The 23,318-nt window shown below is 39.7% G+C and overlaps 1 protein-coding gene across 2 annotated transcripts in view; it reads left to right on the top strand.

Moving 5' to 3' along the window:
* The first annotated feature begins 908 nt into the window (after positions 1–908).
* lrrk1 (leucine-rich repeat kinase 1) overlaps positions 909–23,318 on the top strand; it is a 67,483-nt gene continuing 45,073 nt past the window's right edge. For both annotated transcript variants that reach the window (XM_079339082.1, XM_079339083.1), the window contains exons 1-6: positions 909–1,177; positions 2,885–3,021; positions 14,090–14,280; positions 15,129–15,300; positions 19,679–19,858; positions 22,125–22,261. In XM_079339082.1, the coding sequence (XP_079195208.1) occupies positions 3,006–3,021; positions 14,090–14,280; positions 15,129–15,300; positions 19,679–19,858; positions 22,125–22,261 (696 nt within the window). In that variant the 5' untranslated portion in view covers positions 909–1,177; positions 2,885–3,005. The remainder of the gene's footprint in view (positions 1,178–2,884; positions 3,022–14,089; positions 14,281–15,128; positions 15,301–19,678; positions 19,859–22,124; positions 22,262–23,318) is intronic.

Raw genomic sequence — 23,318 nt, forward strand, 5'->3', positions numbered from 1 at the left:
AGGGCCCCTCGCAGTCTAAGTCGAGGATAGCAGCTAGGAGCAGGTCAATACCAGAACCAGCCCTACTGTAGCTATAAGCTTTATCAAAAAATGAACCTTTTCAGCTTTCTCTTAAGAGGAAGACTTTTACTAAATTAACTAAATAAAAAAACAATATAATTGTTGATAAAAACTAAGAAGAACTCCAGGTTTTTTAAAAAGATATCATGTATCAAGTTGCTAATGTCAATACATAATATTAAGAGACATTAGCCATCTGTTACTGCAGGTGGCTTTTCTGGAAGTGTTGTTTCAGGCGACAGTTACTTGTAAATGGAGTGTTTGAAAAGAAAAAAACAGTACAGTGCTAATGAAGATATTGAATAATTCGACCAAATCGTTTTTCTACCAGGCTGTAAACATGTTGACTTCTGTTGTAAAAACTGTTTTTTTTAAATGGGATGTGACTTCTGGGTCTTGGAGTCAGCCTCTACCTGACGCTCGGGGAACTGCAGTGTTTTGGACTTCCACATTGGCTTTGTTTTTCAAAACCGGAGGTTGCCTCTTGATTTGTTTCATTTCATCAGTCTACTATCATACTGAGTTGTTACTGCTTATACTTTACATACTTTGAACATTATTACTGGCATTGTAGCCAGAGGTGCTCCTTTTCAACAATGCAGGCTCCTGCTAGGGCCCAATAGCTGACAAGCTTTCAACAAAAGCATTGCCTCTAAATGTGCAAATTTTACAACAGTAGGAAACTAATCGGGACCCATTTAACAGCACTAACTTTCAATGCCCTGCTTGGCATTGCAGTATTATTCCTGTAAAAACAGAAATGTATCTATAAAGGAATTTAAAGAGGAGTTATGTGTCTGGGGTTGGAAAAAAGGGAAATAATAATGAACGCTGGTTGTAGGATATTTCTGTTTATCTTGAATTGAATTAGGTATCCTTTTTATTTTAATATCTGTATTGAGCTGCAGACGCATTATTTTGAAAGTGAATGACGTAAACACCTCCGTTAATCTTTCTGACTTTACGTCGCGTGCGTCTCCGTGTCTGGATTGGAAAGTTTTTGTCTCGTGGAATCAGGAAGTCCAGTCAACAGTAGTGTCAGACCGTCTCTCCTGGATTAAGGCTATGTGTTGCAGCGTAGGGGGACCCTCGGGTGTGCAGATACCTGGACCATGAGGTGAGTCTGGATCCACTCTGCGATCTTTATATTTACCCGTCTGCTGTTTAATCCTCGAGGAGCGCTCAGACGCAGCTGCGTGACGTCACCAGCAGAGGAAAAACAAACGAAATAACGTCTACAAATCAAAGATAACCCATACAAAGCCCCTTATTCTTTGAAAGCTTACACCATGAGTAAAAGTCAGTGTGTTAACTTTCTTCTGAAGCTCCTGTCCTCCGGCGGAGCTGTTCTCATCACATCGTGGCTGTGATTTTAGAAAGAGCTGCAGAGAGCACAGCGCTCAGCCTCTTGCTGTTTGTCTAACTTGCAGTAACGTGAAAGACTCATTTGTTTACTGCTGTCATTGCTGAAATATCTACAGATTTATTCACATACACACACACACGCGCGCGCGCACGCACACACACGAAATACTAATCATGCATATTCACAACAAACAAACACGTAACATAACTTGTTCTGCAAGTTAGTTACAAGAAAGTTAGTTTCAATTAATAGTTATCACTATGAAACTTATCCAGTTGACTGGTGACATCATACCTAAGATACTGTATATATTGCATATGCAAATGAGGCATTTCTGCATAAAATGTACCGTAATGTAAATACATTACAAAACACACAATTTGAAAATTGGATGAAGGCAGATTAAACATTATTGTTTCATTATGTTGACATAATACAGAAAGATACAATTAAAGAAGAGACTGTCATTACATTAGAAAAAAACTATTTAGAGTCATCAAAAAAAAATCTATTATCATGTATGTTTTTGGTATAAAATCTAGAAAACATCAGGTTATTGAAAATATATCAACAGAATTCCTCCCTTATCAAACACAAACTGTAGATCGGAAGAAATCTGTAATGAATATTTTATGTAGGCGTTACTAAAGTGGATATTTGTCATCCGCAGTGAACAGAAACCTCATTTTGAGAAAACACGGGGAATATGCCGTACTTTAAAGCAAAATGCTGGTGATGTCAACAGCCTCCTTCTGAAAAGTTGACAGATTTCCAATGAGGAGCGCTCGTAGCAGTTTAGAGCTCAGATTTCTGCGCCTTGTCTTCTCTGGGCAGATGCTTGCTGCTGCAAATGCTTTCTTCTATTAGGAACTATGAAAGAATAAACTAACATTCAGAAAAAAGCAATAATTAAACACAGGCCCTGATTGTATAATATTATTTTAGCCGTTTGTGGTTTGTAGATGCCCATGTTTGATTCAACAGTTCTTCGTGGTATTTCAATATAAAACGTACATTTGTGATGTACGGATAAATAATTTATAATAATAATTTACACTTTATTAATCCCACGAGGGGAAATTCGGTTTACACTCTGTCTAACACACACATAGGCCGAGATACACACTCATGCACAAACAGGGTTCTAGTGACACGCATTAATGGAGAGGTCTCAGAGTGAGGGGGCTGCCCACAGCGAGCGCTCCAGAGCAGTTTTGGGGTTCGGTGCCTTGCTCAGGGGCACCTCGGCAGTGCTCAGGAAATGGACTGGCACCTCTCCAGCTACCAGACCAGTTTCCGGACTTGGTCCGTGCCGGGACCTGAACCGGAACCGGCGACCCTCCGGTTCCCAACCCAAGTCCCTACAGACTGAGCTACTGCCGCCCCAATTTGTGATTACCAATTATGTTTCTACAGATGTGATGAGAGATTGTTCACTTGTTTTCGCTCTCTGTTCAGGGTGACTTCTGGATCCAGTGCTGGGAATCTGCTCTGACTGTCAATCAACGAACGACTCGAGTAGGAAATGTCCTAATGGTTTGTTGGTCTTACCCAGTTCACATGAGACACTCCCAGCAACATGGAGCATCACAAAGGTGAGTAAAATCCCTGAATCTCATTTGACCTCTCTCTAAAGTCCCTCTCATACATCAGCTACAGACAGTATTTATATAACTCCATCAGTGTCAGATCTCGAGAGTTTCAGGAAAAGTCTGGACTTTACAGCGGGAGATTATCAGAGTGTGCAGGAGGTTAATCCTTTTTGGTTAGGGAGATTCCCATCTAAGTGAAAATTACTCTGTGAAACAATTACGTCTCAGTCATAGTAGGATCTGTTTGAATTCTCATAATGGAAATGAAGTGGCTTCCTTGCTTCCTTTGTTATCTCCTTTAGGATAGGATGTACTGACTAGCCTTTCCCAGAGGAAGGGAGAAGTAACATCCCAAAATATCTTGCAACAACTTCATTTAAAGTGACGCACCTCTCTGCCGTAAATGCAAACAATATCAGTATGATTGTCGTAGGTTTGAAAGCCATGTTCAGTGAATTAAACGTTCATTTTCATTCAAACAAACGTATGACGTGTCACAGTGTAAAACTTTGTATAAGTGAGAGGAAAGGAGGGTGAGCAGAAGAATATTTTGAAGAGCACTAAAACCTCTCCTAAGATAACTTGGAGGGATGGGTCATGATTTTCAACTTTTGGAATAATCATTCATTTATTTAAAAAAAATAAAAATAATCTTGTACCTTCTATCTCATAAAAATACAACCGATGATTGGTTGAAATGCTGTATCACCGTCCAACGGAGGCTGACATCTGTTTGCATACTGCCATTAAATGACAAACGAAGAAGAAAGTGTCAGGTTACAGTCTGTGGAGTTACAGACTGAAGAGATGAAGATGAAACTGACTTTTGATAATAAAGAGCATTATAAAGAAACACAACCAGTGCAGACGATTTTAACATCTATAGTTTAGAAACAAGATAAAATGAAAGAAGATAAAGAATAATCCAACAGTTTTATGACATGGGTTTATCATCCTAAAATAATCTTTAATTTGTCAAGCTCATTCAACTTTAGAGATATGATACCGTCACGTGTTCTCAGATCTTCAGACTGTCAGAGCAGCAAAAACATCCCTCATCCCGTCAAAACCTTAAAGGAATAATGTGCGACATAAATAAAGCAGAAATAAAGTATGTCCTGTGTGAATGTCTCTCTCAGTGACTCATGACTGTCTACAATGACTGAGAGGCAAGAGTCCCACCAGCTGTACAGTTGTTGGGCCGTGTTTACATTGCGTTAACATAATCTGAGACGGCTTTGTGTATGAAGCTGTTTAATTCAAAGATTTGAGAAAAAAAAGTCTTCTAACTGCTTATCTGAATTTCACATAAATGTCTTTAGATCTCGGTCATTCTGTGTTCGTTTTTGTGCATTGTAAAGCTACGCTCTAACCAAAATGTGCTAACGTTAGCCTGCTAACACAACAGGCGATTGCAGCTCGAGCAAAGGACAATTTTCTGCCACTTGTGCTTAATAGTGGTGCGTTCTAATTCTTACCTCCTTCGTGTGAAAAGGAGTGAAGAGGGGTTGGAGGTGTGCTGCTGGAGGAAAGAATAGTGGGTGACGCCAAACAGCATTTTGCTCTAACCACACTTTTCACTTGACCCTGTGACATTTTTCAAGGAAAAGTGGAAAGGACTAAGGGGTTATCAGGGCTATAGATCTCTGTGATACTGACTACTTCTGCCTAAATAACATGTCTCAGAGGATCTTTGCTGTGCAGTCAGAGGCTTCAGGCAGGTTCAAAGTTAAATTCATTCATGTGTCGGGTGACTGCAGCTCTGCTTAAATTAGCAGAAAGAGAACTGAAACCACAATAGCTTGAGCCACAAGCATATCTGCTGCACTTTCTAACTGTCAGTGTGAACCTGACAGCACTCAGACAATGCAGGTACAATGTATTTATCTCATGTAACACACCCACACACACACACACACACACACACACGCACACGCGTGGACTTTTATATGATTTCTCAGCAGGTTAATGTAGGCTGTAGTACAGTTGTCGTAAATGATTAAACTGTTTTGAGTAATCAAAGGAAAGGAGATTACTGGAGATCCAAGACTCTGGTTGCATTTTTTAGACACTATGTTGAATTGCCTGTCCATATTTTTTCATGAAAACAAGAACGTGTTGGAGGACTTTTTGTCAACATAAGAAGCGAACGTGTGTTTGTAAGGCTGGTTTACTGCTGTGGCCTCCCAACAAGTGTTTGATAAGTTTTTATAGCGCTGTAACTTTTATTCCTGTGATACCATCCCAAAATGTTTACAGGGTGCAACTGGGTTAAAATTAAAATGCCTTTTATCTAATATACATATGCTGTTTTCTTATTGTCATGCTGGTTATTTTGCACTGTTACTTCCATCTCATTGTTATTTATGAGAGAGTCAGCATGTGAGTAGCATGTGTGCCAGACTCAATCCTGCATACTTCTATTCTTCTAGTTTATCAAAACTGTATCACACTTGCTTTACACTGTCTCACTGCACCCTCCATTGGACCGTGGGTGTTACTACATTGAAGGAATTCAGAATCAATCTAACAGCCTGAGCTTTTTGTATTTCTAAGAGAAACAGCTAGTCTCGATGCTAAATTATTTAAACTTGTTTAATCTATGAAGGGACATTATGGTCACCGTCTGTTATTAAGACATGTACAAACAGAAACTTATAGATATGCACTGATGGTAGGACTTCAAAGTGAGGGTACACACACAAAGAACTCTTCTGAGCTGTTGGGGGTTCGATGCCGAGCTTGAGGGACCTGTACAGTAGCTGGTAGTAATTGGCAACCCTCCCACTACCAAATCAAGCAAAGATCTAGAAAAAAAAAAAGGAAATAAAGTCAGTAAGTGCAAACCAACAGCTTTAAGTCTGCTTTAAGTTGGACACACAGGTGCTGAGAGGCAATGCACAACATTGACAGCAGTCTTGATCATCATCATCCTCATTAAGGTTGTACGTGTTCTTGAAAAATTATAGCGTCAAGGGAAGGAGAAGCAGTTTTTGTTTCTGTTTTGTAAGCGAGCAGCAGAGTGTTAAATTTCATGCGAGCAGAAACTGTGAGCCAGTGTAATAAGATGAAGGGAGTGACGTGCTCTTTTCGACAGGTTGAAGACCAGTCCTGCTGCTGCATTTTGTATTATCTGCAGAGGTTTGATAGTGGATGTAGGAAGGCCTGCTAGTAAAGAGTTGCATACCATTGCATTGCATACATTTGTCTGTACCGGGACAGACTGAACTACTGCTGACCTAAATCTATATTGTACTGTATAATGTAGCAGTGTATTTGCTGTATTTTATCTGTAAATTATTTGATTGAGTTGTAATCTTTTAAGCACCCTGTAAGTGTTTGGGCTCATGGATCATGTGGACTAGAAATGTCTCCTGTTTCCATTTGGTGTCTGAGATTTTGTTTTTAGTTTGGTTTTGTTTTTATAATGGAGTATCAGGTTTATAAGGTTGTGATGCAATGTTTCCATTGCATCACTACCTAAGTGGATGGTGATTGATCCAGATATAAGTCCTCAAGCGTCATCAGAAAAGCATTTTGTTATGTGTATGGAAACATAAACTATAGACTTCCTTGGTGGTGTAAGCAGGAAAATAAAAACGTATACCTGGTAATTAAAACCATTAAATAAAGCACTTTTATGTTAAAGCAAAGTGTTTCTGGTATCATTCAGAGGACACAGAATGTCTGCTGACAGGGCTGCTTGCTGAGGTAATCCAAGTTAAAACTGATGTATCGTTGTCGTTTTTCCAAACAATTTCCTCACATTAGGAGAATGAAGGGAGTTCACTTTCTCTTTCCATTTTGTGTCATACAGTTTCATTTTTTTCCCTCCTAGTAGATGTCTGCTGTCTGTACAGAGATGGTTGATGTGCTCGTTGCTTTTAACAAATTGTAGCATTAAGAAGTTTATTGATGACTGAAAACAATGAGCTTGTAATTGAAATGGTTGTGTTAACTTATTTTGTTACATAAGCTTATGTTATTTCAGTGTACTTTTACACTCACAATAAAGATAAGCATATCATGCTTTTGTGTTAAGTGAATTTAGGCTCTATTAATCAGTGAAACTAAAAAATGATTTGTGTTTTGTGAGCTCTATCTGAAACAAGAGACAGACTACCAACTTTTTAAAAACTTGTGACTGTCTCATTTCTGATATGATTCTGTCTGAAGCGTCAGCAACCAGCTCTGAATCATTCTTGAAACGTTTCTGTGCTGTAACGGCTCTCAATTTTTTGAACGTATCTCTAATATACAGTATATCCCACTTTCAACATATTAGAACAATGCAGAGGCTTTAAGTCATGTATAATCCCTTATATCTGAACCACTTTCCCTTTTCACTTCCATTACTGCAACACTTGTTTGTTAGAGGAGAAGTGACAGAAGAAATGTATGGTTGTGTCTGGCTCATAACCACAAGAAGCATTTTGATCATCTGGTCTGCTAACTTATAAAATATTGTATTCAATGGATGAATATAATGTAAAAGTTTAAAGTAAATTTTGTTCAAACACAAAATTGGGTGGGTATAATTTAACATACAAATTGATCAGAACAGACCTTTAGTCTAAATGTAACGTCACTTACCCAGGGGAGGGCTCATTTTGTAGAGTTTAATGTTTGTGGTAAAGATGACTCATATTAGTGCCACTTTAAGACTCTGGTTAGATGTTCTGACAATCCAGCCATGTTGGGATGTCTGAGAGGTAGGAGAGAAAATTTGAGAGCAGGGTTTGTAAGTTACCAGTATTTTAAAATCCGATGTGATTATAGTAAAAACTCATCACATTATCCTCTTTTTGAATCAGTGTAAGTAAGTGTCAGAGCTTTCTAAAACATGACTGATGTTTCCTGCCATAAATCCACTCTGATCCTGTCTCTTATCATGCCTATAAACTCCTTTATTTCAGACCAGCTCAGAACAGGCTGTTTCTGTCTGGAGCTTTAAATGCAAATGAGTTGAGTTTGAACACGCCCCTCACTGGAAGGGGATGTCGATTGGACTTTCTTGCACAATGCCCTATTGTTTATGGTGAGAAGGCAGACTCAGAGGGCAGAACAAACACCTAGCTGTGGGAGTGTCACCCACCTGTGGGAGAGGCTTTGTGATGTCACAAAGGGAAAATCTGCACATATTTTCTGAAAAGTGGAGATGGATTTTTCTCATAATTGGGGGGTTTGTTGACAAGCTAGGGACATAAACTAGGGTTAGAAACATATGTTAAAGTGTATTTTGCATAATATGTGCCCTTTATTTAGAACAAAATGCAGGACACCTTCGGCACACTTTCTAAATTGTACAAATTAATTGGCAAACATATCGGTGCAAAGTTGTTCCCAAAATAGTTTATTTTTTATATTTTATGCTGTGTATGATTGCATTCATCGTTGTTTTTTGAATGAAACACTTGCAATGAGCCATCATTGAAGGACGCCTTTTTTTCCCCTAATGACTAAACCATGGCTCTTTTTTGGAGGGAGGGGAAGATGTTTGCCTTCTAATAGACGGGACAGCGAAGAGAGGCCAGGAAGTGTTGGGAGGAGAGAGTAGGGGATGACATGCAGCACAGGGCGGAGGCCACACCCGAACTCACAGCCGTTGTGACAAGGGCCAAAGCCTCTGTACTTTAGCACAGCATAACCTCCAGGCTATCAGCACTCAGCAATGGATCTTTTAACTACATTCAACCAGAACCCACGTAAAGAGACGCTGTTTGGTCTGCATTTAATCCTTTGCATTGTTGAAGTATTTAAAAAATCATATTTTGGAGGAAGGGTTCCCTTAACGATTTTCTTTAATTATGCACAGATTAATACATGTAAATGTTGCTTCACAAACATTTCAATAACCTCATGAATAACATTTACATTTCAAGTATAAATGGCACATCCTTGGAGTTTTTACTGGCTAAGCTACAGATATTATAACTGGAAATGTAAAACCAGATGATGGGAACGATTTCTCCTCCTGTATGTTCCAGCGTGTCCTGTGTCCGCCGTGAGGCAAAGGAGAAAATAACTATTCAATTATGTGATTAAAGGAGAAGGCTAACCATTTAGCTTTTGTTAGATTTATTCATAAAATTGCTCCTCTGGACTGGTTTATATCACGGTGATATCATGGTGATATAGCTGATGTCTGAATGTGGTACTGTCTGAACATTTCTATCTGGATATAAACCAATGATCGATCTTATCAAACTTCCATTGGATGGAATGAGATTACAGCAGAGACGGTGTGAAAGGGAGAGAGGAAGCTCGGAGGCTGGCGCGGCTGTGAAACAAAAGAGCATCATTCCTCCTCCCTCTGTCCCCTCCTCCTCCTTTTTCCCTACCTCTCCTTCCCTCCCTCCCTCCCTCCCTCCATCCTTAGCCCATCACAGTGCAGGAGGAGGCAGATCAGATAACAGAGTCAGGACGGCTCAGGATGCTGTGTGAGGGGAAGCTGTACATGTGAGGATGTGATGGAGGCAGAAGGATGATGAGGAAGCGGAGGATTTTCTGCTTGGCTATGAGCAGGTCAGTCGGAGACAGGGGACCTACAGTAGCGTGCTGAGCGGAGCATTGTTTATGCTGCACATGTAGAACTGCTACTCTGCACAGACTTCAGAATCTGTTTCCTGACATCTGATCTGTGCTGATCCTGGAGCTGATCACTGATGTTTCTGACAATCCACTAACCTGAGTCTGATGTCACGCGCTAAAAATACTTCACCTGAGTGTGTGGATGTACCAAAACGTGTTTGTATGGAGTATGTCGGAGGGACATGGACTGTTAACAAATGTGATAATTTAGGGAAAAGTGATGACACTGGAGTCTGTCCTCTGACCAGGTGAGAGGAAATGTATTCCTACCACACATCTGTATGGGAGTTTTTTTTTTTGATGACATAAATTGTTAAAAGCATAAATAATTCATGAAGACAGTTTGCTCAGTCAGAATACATTTAGTCTTTGTGTCATGGATGGAGACCTTGCTTCAGGGATTAACTTCTCTGACATCAATTTAGTGACACTCACTGTGGCGTTATTCAGCATGAGACCTGCTAAATATTCTGAACAAGGTGGAGCACATGGATACCTGTGAGATCATTGATTCAGCAAATCAGTTATGTAATAGTCCGGATAGGAGCTAGGCTGTGAAGCACAGTGTCCTGTGATGTTTTTGGCTGACTGAGCTAGCAGCTAACTCAGCTTACAAAAGCTACATTCACACATGCACTCCTGAAAATTCTCAAGCATTTCCGGCAGACTTCCCCTGTAATCTTCCTGATTTGGTTGTTCACAGTAGGAGACTATCTGTCTTGGACAGGAGGGGTGGGATCTTGAGGCGAGGCATGATGTATGTATATGACTGAAGATCTGATCTGAAGTTTTCTTTTTTTATTATTATTATTTTTATTAGAGGTGTATTATGTAGTTTGGGTAGAAAAATGTGAAAGTTGGAGAAATGTACAGATTGTATGGTATATGTTCATAACTCTCTATAAACAAGCTGTCCTGTTAGGACAATGTGGTGCCTGTAACATTGTTTGAAGATAAAATGCTATGGAAGAAGTTTTAGTGGGGGGCCGCAACAGTGAAAGTGTAAGTCTCCTTGTAGCTTTTTAGCTCCAAACAGTGTTTAGGGACTCATTTTTTCAATTTGTCAGTTTGTGTGTTTAGCTCAAAACATACAGCATAGAATTGTTTGACTTTCCAACTTTCAAATGACACTACCAAATCTACATAGTGCACCTTTAATAACAGAGATTAAATGGTTTAAATCACGCAGTATCTTAAATTAAGACTAGCATAGAAGCTTGACCTGTAGTTGTGCGTGAAGCCTAATCATAAAAATCTTTCCACGTGAATCATGCAAACAAATGTCCTCATTTTACTGAACGACTCAGTCTGACCTGCAGTCTGTCATAGAAACAGGAAGTCTGTGCTGTGTGTCAAAAGGCTCAAATATCAAAAAAAGACAGAGCGATCAGTGTACTAAAAATATGTTTTTTAACACTGATACACAAGAGTGTAGTTCACGTCTGAATTAAACAAGCGCTGACGTAATCTTCTTATTGTGTATCGGTGCCCACACTGACCTTATTAAGCAGAATGGTCATGACCTGATTGATCCACCTTAAATAGGCTCTTTGTCAGTGTTCTTATAAAACTCAGTGTTTTCATCATCGCCAGCCAGAGCATGTCATCTGTTCAGATTTGGGTTCATATTAATCCCTGGCCTCATGTCACCTTTCATTTAAATCAATCCAGGCAGCTCACTCTTGTTTAACAGGTTTTGAACATCACTTTTTACCATTGTAACAGATACAGGAAGTCAAACATTGGCACCAAACAGGACAGAAAAGTTGGATTGTCGCTTCCCTCATTGCCATACTGGTCCTATACCGGAGAGGTTTTTTTTATGTGTTTTTTTTTGTTAAAATTGGTCAGATTCTTGCATGTCTCTGAAGTTAAAAATGATTAAAGTTGTCAAAATATTTGATACTTATATACTTTTTGATACCACTTGTTTTAAAATGATACCATTTCTGTTATTTTAATGATTGATAGTGTCAAAAAGTGCAAAAGTTTTAAAACAACTTCAGATCTCCAGACATTCAGTATATCTAACCAGAAACTGCTGCGAACGAAAAGAGAGAGAGGGTCTAAATTGGCACCTTCTGGGTACATGTACACAAAGAATTAGTCAATATTGGGTGTTCAGGACTTCTTTTTGTTGTTGCGGTGGTGTCGTGCAACCCAAGTCAGTGCAGTACTTTGAGTGTAAGTTTCCACTGATCTGTTCTCTGGAGCGGTTTGGTGAAAGGGGAAATCTAGTAGTGGAGTAAATGTTCATAGCTTCTCTCTCTTCCAGGTCTCCTTTGATTTTTCTCTGACAGGTCATGTAAGGCTCTGAAAGAAGAATATTGATGATGGGGGGGGGGGGGCACATGTGGGTCTAATGGTTACACTCCCCAAGGCTTTCACCACAGGCTCAGCAGGCCAGTCAGACTGTGTGTCTTAATTATTGATAGAAAAGCCTCTGCATGCAGCTCAGAAGCAGCAGAAAGAGAAAACACAATGTTAACCAGTCTTTTTCATTCTGACAGTACAACATTCAACAGGATGATGTTGACAAGGTGCGTTTTTATCTCCTGCTTTAGCTTCATAAGTTGCAGGCAAAAAATTACCGTAAATTCCGGACTATAAGCCGCTACTTTTTTCTCACACTTCGAGCACTGCGGCTTCTACTCCGGTGCGGCTAATGCATGGATTTTTTATGGGGGACAATGAGCTTCTGCCGCAAAAACATTTGACTTCGTCACGTCGGATCTTAATATCAGTCATTTTGCGCTTCATGCACGCACCCTCATGATGGAAAACACACGGAGAAATACATATGATGCAGCTTTCAAGTTAAAGGCGATCGAGCTGGCTGTCAAAGAAGCTAACAGAGCTGCTGCACGTTAAGATGACACTGACAGCGACAACAGAGACTGAGGAAGTGAGTAATGAAGTCATTCTGAGGCAGTGAATGGATGGACTTTTTCTTGTGAAATATATTACGGTCATCTTTTTCATCAGCCGTGTTACAGACACCGTCGGCTAGGCTTCGTATTGTAACGGTTCATGTTGTAAAGTCAGTAGTTGATAATGTGTTCATAATTCCGATTATGTGGAGAGTCAGTGAATGCACCAGCGAGAACGTGTTGAGTGGCTGTATGAGAGAACGCTGGGGGAGAGAGTTGGATTGTTACGGCAAGTGATGTGTTGCTCTCTGCTGTAAACGGCGTGGTCACGGCCGACAGTGATCGGGTCATTAAGTTATTATTTGAACGCTCTCGTCGTCCTTTAACGTCCGTACGGACGCTACAGTATTTGCGGATGTTACCGGTAGCCTACGTCTGTGTAAATAGCTCTTGTTATAGCGTGGACACCTGCGGCTTATAATCAAGTGCGGCTTATATATGTACAAATACATTTATTTACTTATTTTTAGCCGGTGCGGCTTATATCCAGGTGCGCTCAATAGTACGGAATTTACGGTATAATGGGTCAAGAACTGTATGTAAAGTTGGTTGACAGTTTGAACTGATCGTATTCTGGTCTATTCTGTGGACAGAGAGAAAGTCTAAGATATAAAGTCACGAACATTGATATAGCTTGGCTCTTTTCTCGAATCTATACTCTATACTAAATCTAGCTGTATGTTTTTTCGATCACTTGTGGTGGCAATCAGTGGATCACATAAGATCTTTGTCATTCTACTGGATTTTTTGTATCCTGATAGATTTCAAACTCGGGCTACTTTAGAAAGGAGACACTCAGCTATTCCTCTTCCTAGCCTCATGCACATGCTTCAAGATATGAAAAAAATGGTGCATCACACACATACACAGGATATGAATAACTTTGTTGTAGGCCTGAGGGGCATCCCCTCTGGATGAGAAAATGTCTGAGAGAATGAGAATGATGAGTTCAATGCAATACGATACGAAACAATATGACATAACATTAAACATTTCATTATATGATACAACCATATAGGATACAATACAATTCAATGCAGTTTGTTATTATGACATAATATATGATACAATAAGACATTTCAATTTCAGACCATTTGATATAATAGGATTCAAAACAACCATTATACGATATGATATAACACAGTAAGACATGAAGTGAAATGTACATGTTACTCTATAATACAAATATTTGAAAAAAAAAATACATACTTGTTCACTGGAAAGTCATAATTCTCTAACAACGTCTCATGTGAAATCATTGTTTTTGCTCTTATAAAATAGAGAGAGCGTGATTTGAGCTCAGTGTCAGTGCGAATCAGGAAGCTCAGTGCGAATTTAACCATACGCTGTTTCACAGTTTTCACTAATCCCCTCAGCTGCACCAGTGAGAGAATTCTTTAATAGGGTGACCTAGTTCTGGGCATATGCTGCTATCAAGACTACAGTATTACAATGAGTCCAACCTGCAACCTGATCCTCTGCAGAAATGCTCTTTTTTTAACTCCCTTTGATCACAGTTTGCCCCATGTGTCCGTCCTCTGTGTCATCAGGGCCGGGGGATCAAATGGGGGCAAAGGAATCGTTGCTGAAGGGTCCGGAGCACGGCCCTACTCTGGTTCCTTCTCCTACTCTGGAGAACATCCAGGACGCATATGAAGATGGAGAGGAGGAGGCTGCCCGAGAGCTGATCCAACAAGCCTGCTGCGTGGAGTGCAGTGGGGGGGAGCCGCACATCGACGGGGTAGGTACAGAAAACAGAAACGACTGTCTGACTGTCAGATGCTGTTCACTGCATGGTGCCAACCAAGGTGGGCAGTAATACTATCTCCGTTGTTTGAATGATGGATAGAATGGAATAGTACTGATGCTTTAAAAAAACTCCATCTGTTACATAAGACAGGTCTGTAGTGGAGGAATGAATCCTTAAAAAACTACAAGAAGAAATGCATCAAAATAATTTTTATTAGCCAGGCGTGCTTACACACGTATGGAATTTTATTTTGGTGAACTGTGCTCTCTATGTACAAAGGTATCAGATAAAATATCAACAAAAAACAAAAAAATCAAAGACTGATATGTACAAGAACTAATTATATTATAGTGCTGTGGTGAGTCGTGCAAAAGACGTAGAGTATTTCAACTAGTAGTAGAGTTTTACATTATTTACATGAAAAGCATGCATAGATTGCTATAGTATAATATATATGTATACTGTATGTACATTAACAGGAGTCAGGGTTGTATCACAGTGACAGGTCTGACACTCGGTGACTGTTCAGCGTTCATCACATAGACGGTAATAAGACTGCTGTATGTGACTTCCGTAGTTACTGGAGCCAGCCTTACACCGGAGCTTTCTGCTTGGTGTACACTGTATGATATCAGGCTGGTTTAGACCTGATTTTGGGTTGTACGGCTAATTAAAGTCAGGACTGACTTCAGCCTGATCGCACATCGTTAGTCATCCAAGGCACACTGAGGCCAGACGGCCAATCCGATCTGGTCTGCCGCTCAACACCAGTTGGATGATTTTCTGTTGTGTGTGTGTGTATGTGTGTGTGTGTGTGTGTGTGTGTGTGTGTGTTATAGGTGAGTCTCCTGTGTGTGGCCACTCAGCATGATGATTTGCAGAGTGTGTGTTACCTCCTGAAAGAAGCCAATGTTACTGTGCCCGCCCAGCCGTCCAACAACAACCCGGCCATCCTGGCTGCGTATTACGGACACAGTGAGCTGGTCAGAGAGCTGCTGGACTCCATACCAGGTGAGAGAAGCAAGCAGCTCAATTCACAGGAGTGAACTTTTAACTAGTTCATAACACATACAGTATGTCGAATCATCAAACACAAGGCAGTCCATCAGCTGAAAGCTGTGGACTAACACTAACCCTTTTATGTAAACAAACAAAGACAACAAAATAATTAACTTCAGAGGAACTTCAACAACATTCAACGCTCAACGCTTAGATGGAGACAGACATTCAGAGCAGTTTGTGAGGAAGCTGTTTGGATGGGTTTTCAGACTGAATGTCAAGCTCTGATTTGGACCGTACTGCTCTTATAGCATAGACCCAAGAGTCATTTGTGTAAGTTCACCACAACCCAGAGATAATTGTCCTTCCAGATATAAGAGCTAACCAAACACTGTGCCTTCCGGGTTCATAACATTCACCTAAAGGACTTTCCAGCTGGGTTAATCTCCCCTTCTCCTTCATGAACTGTGTTTGGATGAACTTTCCTGAGGTTGACCAGGTCCCAGTTTGATGACGTGTTCAAAGATCGGTGCCAGGATTTCATTGATGGTTTCAGCAGTGCAAAACCACCAGAGCAGCAGAATAAACATGAAACAAAGACTCTGAATGCTGAAAAAGAAGTTGGGTGTAACTTACTTTGGCTAACGCTAGCAGGCTAACATTAATCAGTAAATGCTAGTATGCAGGCGTCTCACTTTGGTGACCTGCAATAATTAGGTTAAACTACACAGAACAAATCAGAGAACTTAGGGATGTGCCCTGGGGCTCCATACCATAAAGAAAGAAGAGATCATTTTAAATAAGTTTAGGTTTTCTTAAAACTAACTAACTTGTAACTTATGCTAACCCTGATGATGTCGTCATCACAATGTTCACAGCCTTGACGTGTAGACTATAAAAAATGTGTAGTAGCTGTTGACGAGAAAAGGCTGGGCTTTAACAGATCTTCAGAGAGTTTGTGGGAAATGTAGGATTACATCTTCATTTTTCTCTACTACTGTTTAAATCCTCAATTCCCTAGATTTGTGGATGTGAAATACTAATTTACAAAAATCCCTCTTTGTTTAAATGTATTAATACATTTTCTTTGTTAGAGAGTCTAATCTGCTTTCTGGTTTTAAATAGTTACCCAAGTACAGAATGAGGGAGAACTTTGCTCTAAATGTAGGCACTCACTCAATGTCTTCATTGTTTCTTCAGATTGTTGTTGAGCCTCAACAATATTTTTTGATATTCAAGTTAAATTTAAATTTGAGCTCTTTCACAGAAACATTTGGTTTTCTTTGACGCTGTCTGAATTTTCTCTGTATTGATAGCCGAGATCGCAGATCTTCATATAACACTCTCTTTCCTAAAAAGTTCTGTAAAATACAAATCAAAACAGAATGTGATGATTCAGGGGAAAATGGATCCACTTCCTTTTTGGCGCTTGCTTTTCAGCGAGGTACTATCTGCTTTTTTTATTGTGTAAATTGACTTCTCTAAAGGAGAAATTGGATTTTTTATTTTTTTCGCTTGTTGATTTCTGTCCGCTATTGTTATCAACAATCTTTGACTTGAGTTTTCACATGTGCGTGCTTGATGGGGCCAGCCCTACAACCAATCAGGACAGAGAGTGGCACTGATTGGTCAAAGATTTTTGGATCGTTCAACTCCTGCTTAAGAGGCTTAGAACAACATAGAGATCCTGTTATACTCTCAGATAAGACTCTGAGATTTCTAATATCTGTCTACAGTAGGGATGCTCGATATTGGCTTTTCTACCGATATCCGATATTCCGATATTGTCCAACTCTTAATTTCCGATACTGATATCACCGATACCGATATCACCGATACCGATATATGCAGGTTTTTTACATCAAAACTGTTAGGTAACAACAACATAAAATATCTCCTGTGGAATTAACACATTATGCCTAATTTTATTGTGATGCCCCACTGGATGCATATGTGAATGAAACATGGCTTTCCAAATGTACACACTGAGAAAAATAAGAGAGCAACTTAAATTATGGAAAAAAGTGCCATATTTATTTAGTGTTAGAGAGAAACCTCAAACAACACCACAGACAATATAAAAAAAAGGAAGAGGCATATCTTCAGTCCATTAGTTGTAAACAAGCATAGTCAATGAATGACTGGCCATAACTTGTCAAATAATATACTCAAACTGGGCTCAATCTCTTTTGAGAGAGTAAAAATCCTCTCTCCTGATGCCTCCAGTACTCCAAAGGGCATCCTTTCGAGGGGATGGCTTCTCCTAGGTATGCATGCACCTAAAGAAAGAATAAAAAAGAGAGACAGGGAATAAATATATGATAGAATTCCTCCATTTCTTTAATAGAATTTCTATTATTTATTTTTCTTTGAAGCACTGACTGCCAAATGGTTATTGTATTCATTGCATGTAATGTATATTTTTAATGTGACGCACTCAGCACAGCAGATTAAATTTAGTTTGATGATTAGAGTTAATCAATTACTCACCTGCGCTGTCTCGCTTGTAGGTGCTTGAGCTGCAACTTCATTCTCTGCAAGGATTTCTTGGTGCAAGGATTTCTTGGTACAAGGATTTCAGTTGACTGTTTAAGCGACAACTGTGTGGTTTTCTTCGGTTTCAGCTGTTGCTTCTTTTCATCACTTTGCTGCGCAAATGTTGCAACTCCGCGTGATTCTTCTTGACATGGGTTATTAAAATTGATGTATTAAAGGAAGACACCTTGTTTCCTCCTCGCATAACCGACGCTTTACAGTCATTGCAAATTGCAAATTTATTGTCCGTAGTTGACACTTGGAAATAGTTCCAAACCACGGACATTTCATTCACCGGGTGAGCTAACTTGTTAGCCACGAGTCCAGCGTGTTGTATTTGTTGTTGTTAACGTCATCAAGCGCGCGCCCATAAACGTCTCATGCTGCGTTCATGCAGACTCGGAAATTCCAATATCGGTTCCAATATCGGTTGTAAAAATCCGATACCGATATTTCCAAATATTACATTTTTAAGTCAATATCGGCCGATAATATCGGCCCTCCAATATTATCGGACATCCCTAGTCTACAGTATGGGTATTCTGGTATTTGTCCAAATAGAACTTATGTAAGTTATTGCTCTTTACTAAAATGTTACCAAGTGCACCTTTTAATTGAAAATAGTACAAAGAATTGTCTCTAGATGTTGAAACTGAGAAATGTGATTGTGTTTGGAACATTTTACGACTAATTTCATTTCTTTCATTCAACCTCGGGCGGTCGTGGCAACCACAAAAATGAAAAATTGCGGAAAAACAAGATCGCCGCAGTGAACAGCGGCAACCACCATAACTGCACGTTTATTCACCTCACCCCACACAATGTTCAGACAGACACACAGGCAGATGCACTGGTGTCTAAACCAAATGTAACTTCACCCCTTTGTCAACATTTCAGCTTTCAGTCGATTAGAAAAATAGAACCAGCTGATTTAGATGACGCAATGATGATGCCAAAAAGATTCTTGTGAAACGAGGACCTTTTACTTATTTAATTATTTTCTTAACAACGCAGTGACAATCAACAACAGAGACAAACATTCATGCCACAGAGCTGTGCACTTTGCATGCCAGCAGCGGAGCACATCCGACAAGTGATGAGAAAAACAGTTTACTGAATTATTAGAATCAGTTCAGTGAAAATATTTGTTCAAAAGATTTGTTTACTGAATCGTTCAGTGCTCATCCGGAGCTTTGAAATCAGAACTCAATCAGTTGAAATATGGCCGAACATTTAGTTGTGCTCGAGAATGGCCGTTTATGACTAATCAGTCAGTGAGCTGAGAATTTTGTTGGATAAAGCTGTAATTTGCAAACTTAAAGCTGCTATAACAATCACATATATTTTCTAAACACTCAATTATTAAATACAATAGTTGGCAGGCAATACTTCCTACTAGCGACACTGACAGCAGGCGCCCCTGACCGTTCTGTGTTCTACACTCGGTAGACGAATCACTGACTGACTGAGGCAGAGGGAGAGAGAGAATCAGGGCTCCCGCAAATACGTCCAGTGAACGTGCAAATCACCGACCCCAGTCCCACACCCACTGTACTGGAACACGATCGAATTGAGACCGTCGTTAGTGGACGATAAAGGAGTCAGTGTCCAGTGAGTCAGACAGTCAGTGATTCAAATCTTGTACTGAACGTTTTGCTGCACAGGATGGAAGCTCTGTTCAGCAGTACGTTCAGTACACAAATCGAATTCAATGCTGCAACACTTTGATTTCCCCAGTGGGGATCAGTAAAGGATTATCTGATCTTATAAATCTCAAAAAGAAGTGAAGATGGCAGACTGTGTTTAGATCAGGACGGATCTCCTGAACATCACTCGGTCTCTGATCCTGTTACAGGTCCATGTCTAAGGGGAGACTTGTTGAACTGGATGCTGGCCACATCCTGTCAGCAGGGTCACCTGGACGTGGTCCGGATGCTGGTCCAAAGTTATGGAGCCGATGCCAAAGACTGTGCCATCCACAGCGATGAGTTTGCTGTTATCACTGGGCTGCCGCTGTACGCTGCAGCACGAGCAGGTAGGGTCCAATGCAGGACTATTCTGTTGTCATTTCTTCTAATCAGATCACAGCAAACTGCTTGTTAGCAGGTTTTTTATTGTGCTAATATAAGGCTCCTGGATATGAGTTTCCAAACAGAAACAGGATTCACATGGTTTCCACATTTTTTAGCCACTTCAAAACACCAAAGCTGATTGGATGTTTGGCGAACTCAGATTTCTTTCAGATTTCTTTTTAACAGAAACATAGTATGAGAAATACAGACACACACTATGGTTGCAACGATAGCAGATTTTAAACTTTGGTTTCATTCTGTTAAAAATCCAACCACACTGATACCTATTTTAATAGGAAAAGGATTAGCCTCAAAGAGAAAATGATTGACACAAATGATTTTTTTTAAAAGCAACAAAACAAAAAATGTTCACTTCAAGGCCCAACCCCACAGTTCCTTTACTTCTGTAAAGTACAATCAGCAAAGCAGTGAGACTGTCTTTGGTGTCATATTGTCTCTGGAGTTTAAGCAGTGGAAACAGAAAAAGGTCCTGGTCCATGGAAAAGTCCCTGCAGTTAAACTCTGTTCATCATTTACCCACTAAATCAGTAAAGGCATCACGTTATTCACTAAATGAAACTGAAATGTTCATGTACTAAGTTTAAATACGGTTTTATATGCTGTGCTATGAAAGAGTAAAACCATATAAAGTTGTGGATGTGAGCCTGCATTCCACTTGATCTTACCTTGAACAAAGGTTGCTTGGCTCTGAGGATAATTTCTCTGATCCAAAGGGAGTTACTGCAGCAGCTGAGCAGGGACGCAAACGCACAACTTCACAACATGATGTATGAAATACAACACAAACACACTGCTGGTTATACAGCGTTACCCTCTCACCAGTTTTAATTAAGGGGGCAGAATGACAACATTGCATAATGATAATACAATTAACACTTTGGGACAATAAAAGTCCTCAATGTGGAACATCCGTAAGCATTTCATAGTTACTACGTTTGTTGATGTTAATGTTGTTTTTTTTGCGATACAACATGTTTTAGAATAAACACAAAGCAACAACCAAAAACACAAAGTATCAAAAAATGGCAAAGGTTTTTTTAGAAGACAGGTTTGTAGGAATACAAAGGAGGATTAAGTCCATCAAAAAATTGGCGACAAACACCTCCCACTCTGTCTAAATTGCCGATTCATTGCCGCTGAACTCTAGCACACTGTCTACATGGCACAAATATTGTAGCTAAGTTTCTGCTCACGGTTTGGATTGCATGAGTATTCTAGGCAAATTCCTGCACATTGTCTTAATTTACTTAAAAACATCAGGTGTTTTTGGAAATGCAGGAACCTTTTCATAGTTTAGTTTATCTGTTTGTTGTTTTGTGGACAGTCCTCTTTAATTAACTGTACAGTAAAAGGAGCAGCTTTAGCCTGTATACCTGTGCCTGTATAACCCTGTATAGAGGAAATGTTTTTCTTTTTTCTATTTTTTTTTAACTCAGAGTAGGTAGACCTTCAGAACAAGAGGGACTTTGAGTGCACTGTGATTGGTCCATACATCAGTATTTGTTGTCTGGTTGAACACAAGAGCCAATCCCACCAACCGCTGAAAAGGTTGGCAAAGTTGGTAAAAGCCGTTGTGTTGTCTCCTGGCATAATATGATTGGACTTTTATTTTGAAAAGTCTTGCATTACCAGTCACTTTCCATATATCACTTCCTGTAAGGTCGTTTTGAGGAAGCCTGCTGAATGTGACCACATACAATCTATAAAGTAGACACCTCAGAGGCAATGTCGTGAGTAAATTGATGCATATTTCATATATTTGCACTTATAAGTCGAGGTTAAAAACATGCTTTGACTCAAGTCATCTTTTTGCAAGGAAGTAGCTGGTTTTGGTAGTTGCAGCTCCCACAATTTAGTGAAGACAACATAGCTCTTAAAATCATTTGAAGAAACCAGGGAAGTGTGAATGCAGACACAAACTAAGTACTCATTGTCTGTGGTTCTCAGGGAACTCTCCAGTGCATAGGTCCTCTTCAAAAAGTCCCCAGAGCTGTTTGATCAGAAAACAGCAATTTAGACAGAGTGTAGATTAGAGTCTTCAATTTGTGCTGCCGTGGTATCATACAGGTACGTGTAATTGTTTCTCGAAACATACTTAAGTATACCATTCTGGTATTCATGGTGACGGCCTGAATCAAAACCTGTAGACTGTATTTCTAGAATCAGTGAGAGTGTGCAGTGAGCAGTATGTTTTGTTTTGTGTCACAGGAAATGAAGAAATAGCTCACTTTCTGCTGCAGAACGGAGCCGGCTTCTCCTCGTACACCCTGATGGACCATCCAGCCTTCAGCAAACACCTCCTCAGACTCAAAGTGCAAGAAAGCACAGACCCAGACGGAGAGCTGGTCAGTAATGTAGAAACAAAGGTGTGCAGAGTGATGTGTTTTTTTGTTGTTGAGTACATGTGAGGCTTTCAGAGAAGAGCATCATAATCAGGGTGGATTCAGTCGAAGAGCTCTGCAGGATTCTAACAAACCTCAGGATTCTGACTTGTCAGTGGAGTCTGGTGTGTATGTAAGGAGTGATGTAACAGAAAAATCTTCTCCTTTAATAAAAGGTATCTCTCTGTGGGACCCTTTCTGTAATGTTGGCAGACAACTAGAATAACCATCTGATCTCACGTGTTTTAGCAACATTTCAAGTCAATAACTTTGTGTACTAATAACAAACAGTAAATATAATTTGATCAACAACTATAGCTGATAGCTAGCTATCCAGTCATGCCACTCTCCCAAAATCAAAATCATCAAATCAAGATTTTCATGAACACGTGTTGGTTGTCAGCTGCAGATATGTCATTCATATCTGTGACAATTCACCAAGTTGGTGAAGGGGAAGAAGCTTTTTGACTGCAGAGCAGAGATGACTAGGACTGAAAATGTAGATTACATTTCGACTTAATATATGCTTCAATGCATAACAGCAAAAAAAAAAATGAAGAGCTAAGGCTAATGTTAGCAGTAGCACACTTTAGTGAACTCACATCTCCATATTGCACATACATTTTTTTATTTTATTTTTTATTTCATGTGAATTAGGGACATTTAAAAAATAATAAACATTAGTCTCAGAAGAGAAGAGGTGGCGCAGAATGATGGCGATCTAAATACACTTCCATTACATCCACATCAGCAGTCAGTAAAGTATGTTATTCTTCATTTCTCAAGTCTTTGAATAAAACAGATTTATACGCAAGGCAATGTTCTCCATGTAAACATGACATAAACAGCTCCGACAACTATACAGCTGATGCAACTCGCGCTTCTCACTCATTGTTGACAGTCATGACTCAGAGACATTTACAGAATATGCTGGATATCTGCTGTCTCAATGTCACGCATTCTTCCGTTAAACAGCCAATGTTTTTGTAAAAGGACTGCTTGTCTTATGAAAATGTATGTG

Source organism: Symphodus melops (genome assembly GCF_947650265.1).
Source record: "Symphodus melops genome assembly, chromosome: 3".
In the NCBI taxonomy this organism is placed as follows: domain Eukaryota; kingdom Metazoa; phylum Chordata; class Actinopteri; order Labriformes; family Labridae; genus Symphodus; species Symphodus melops.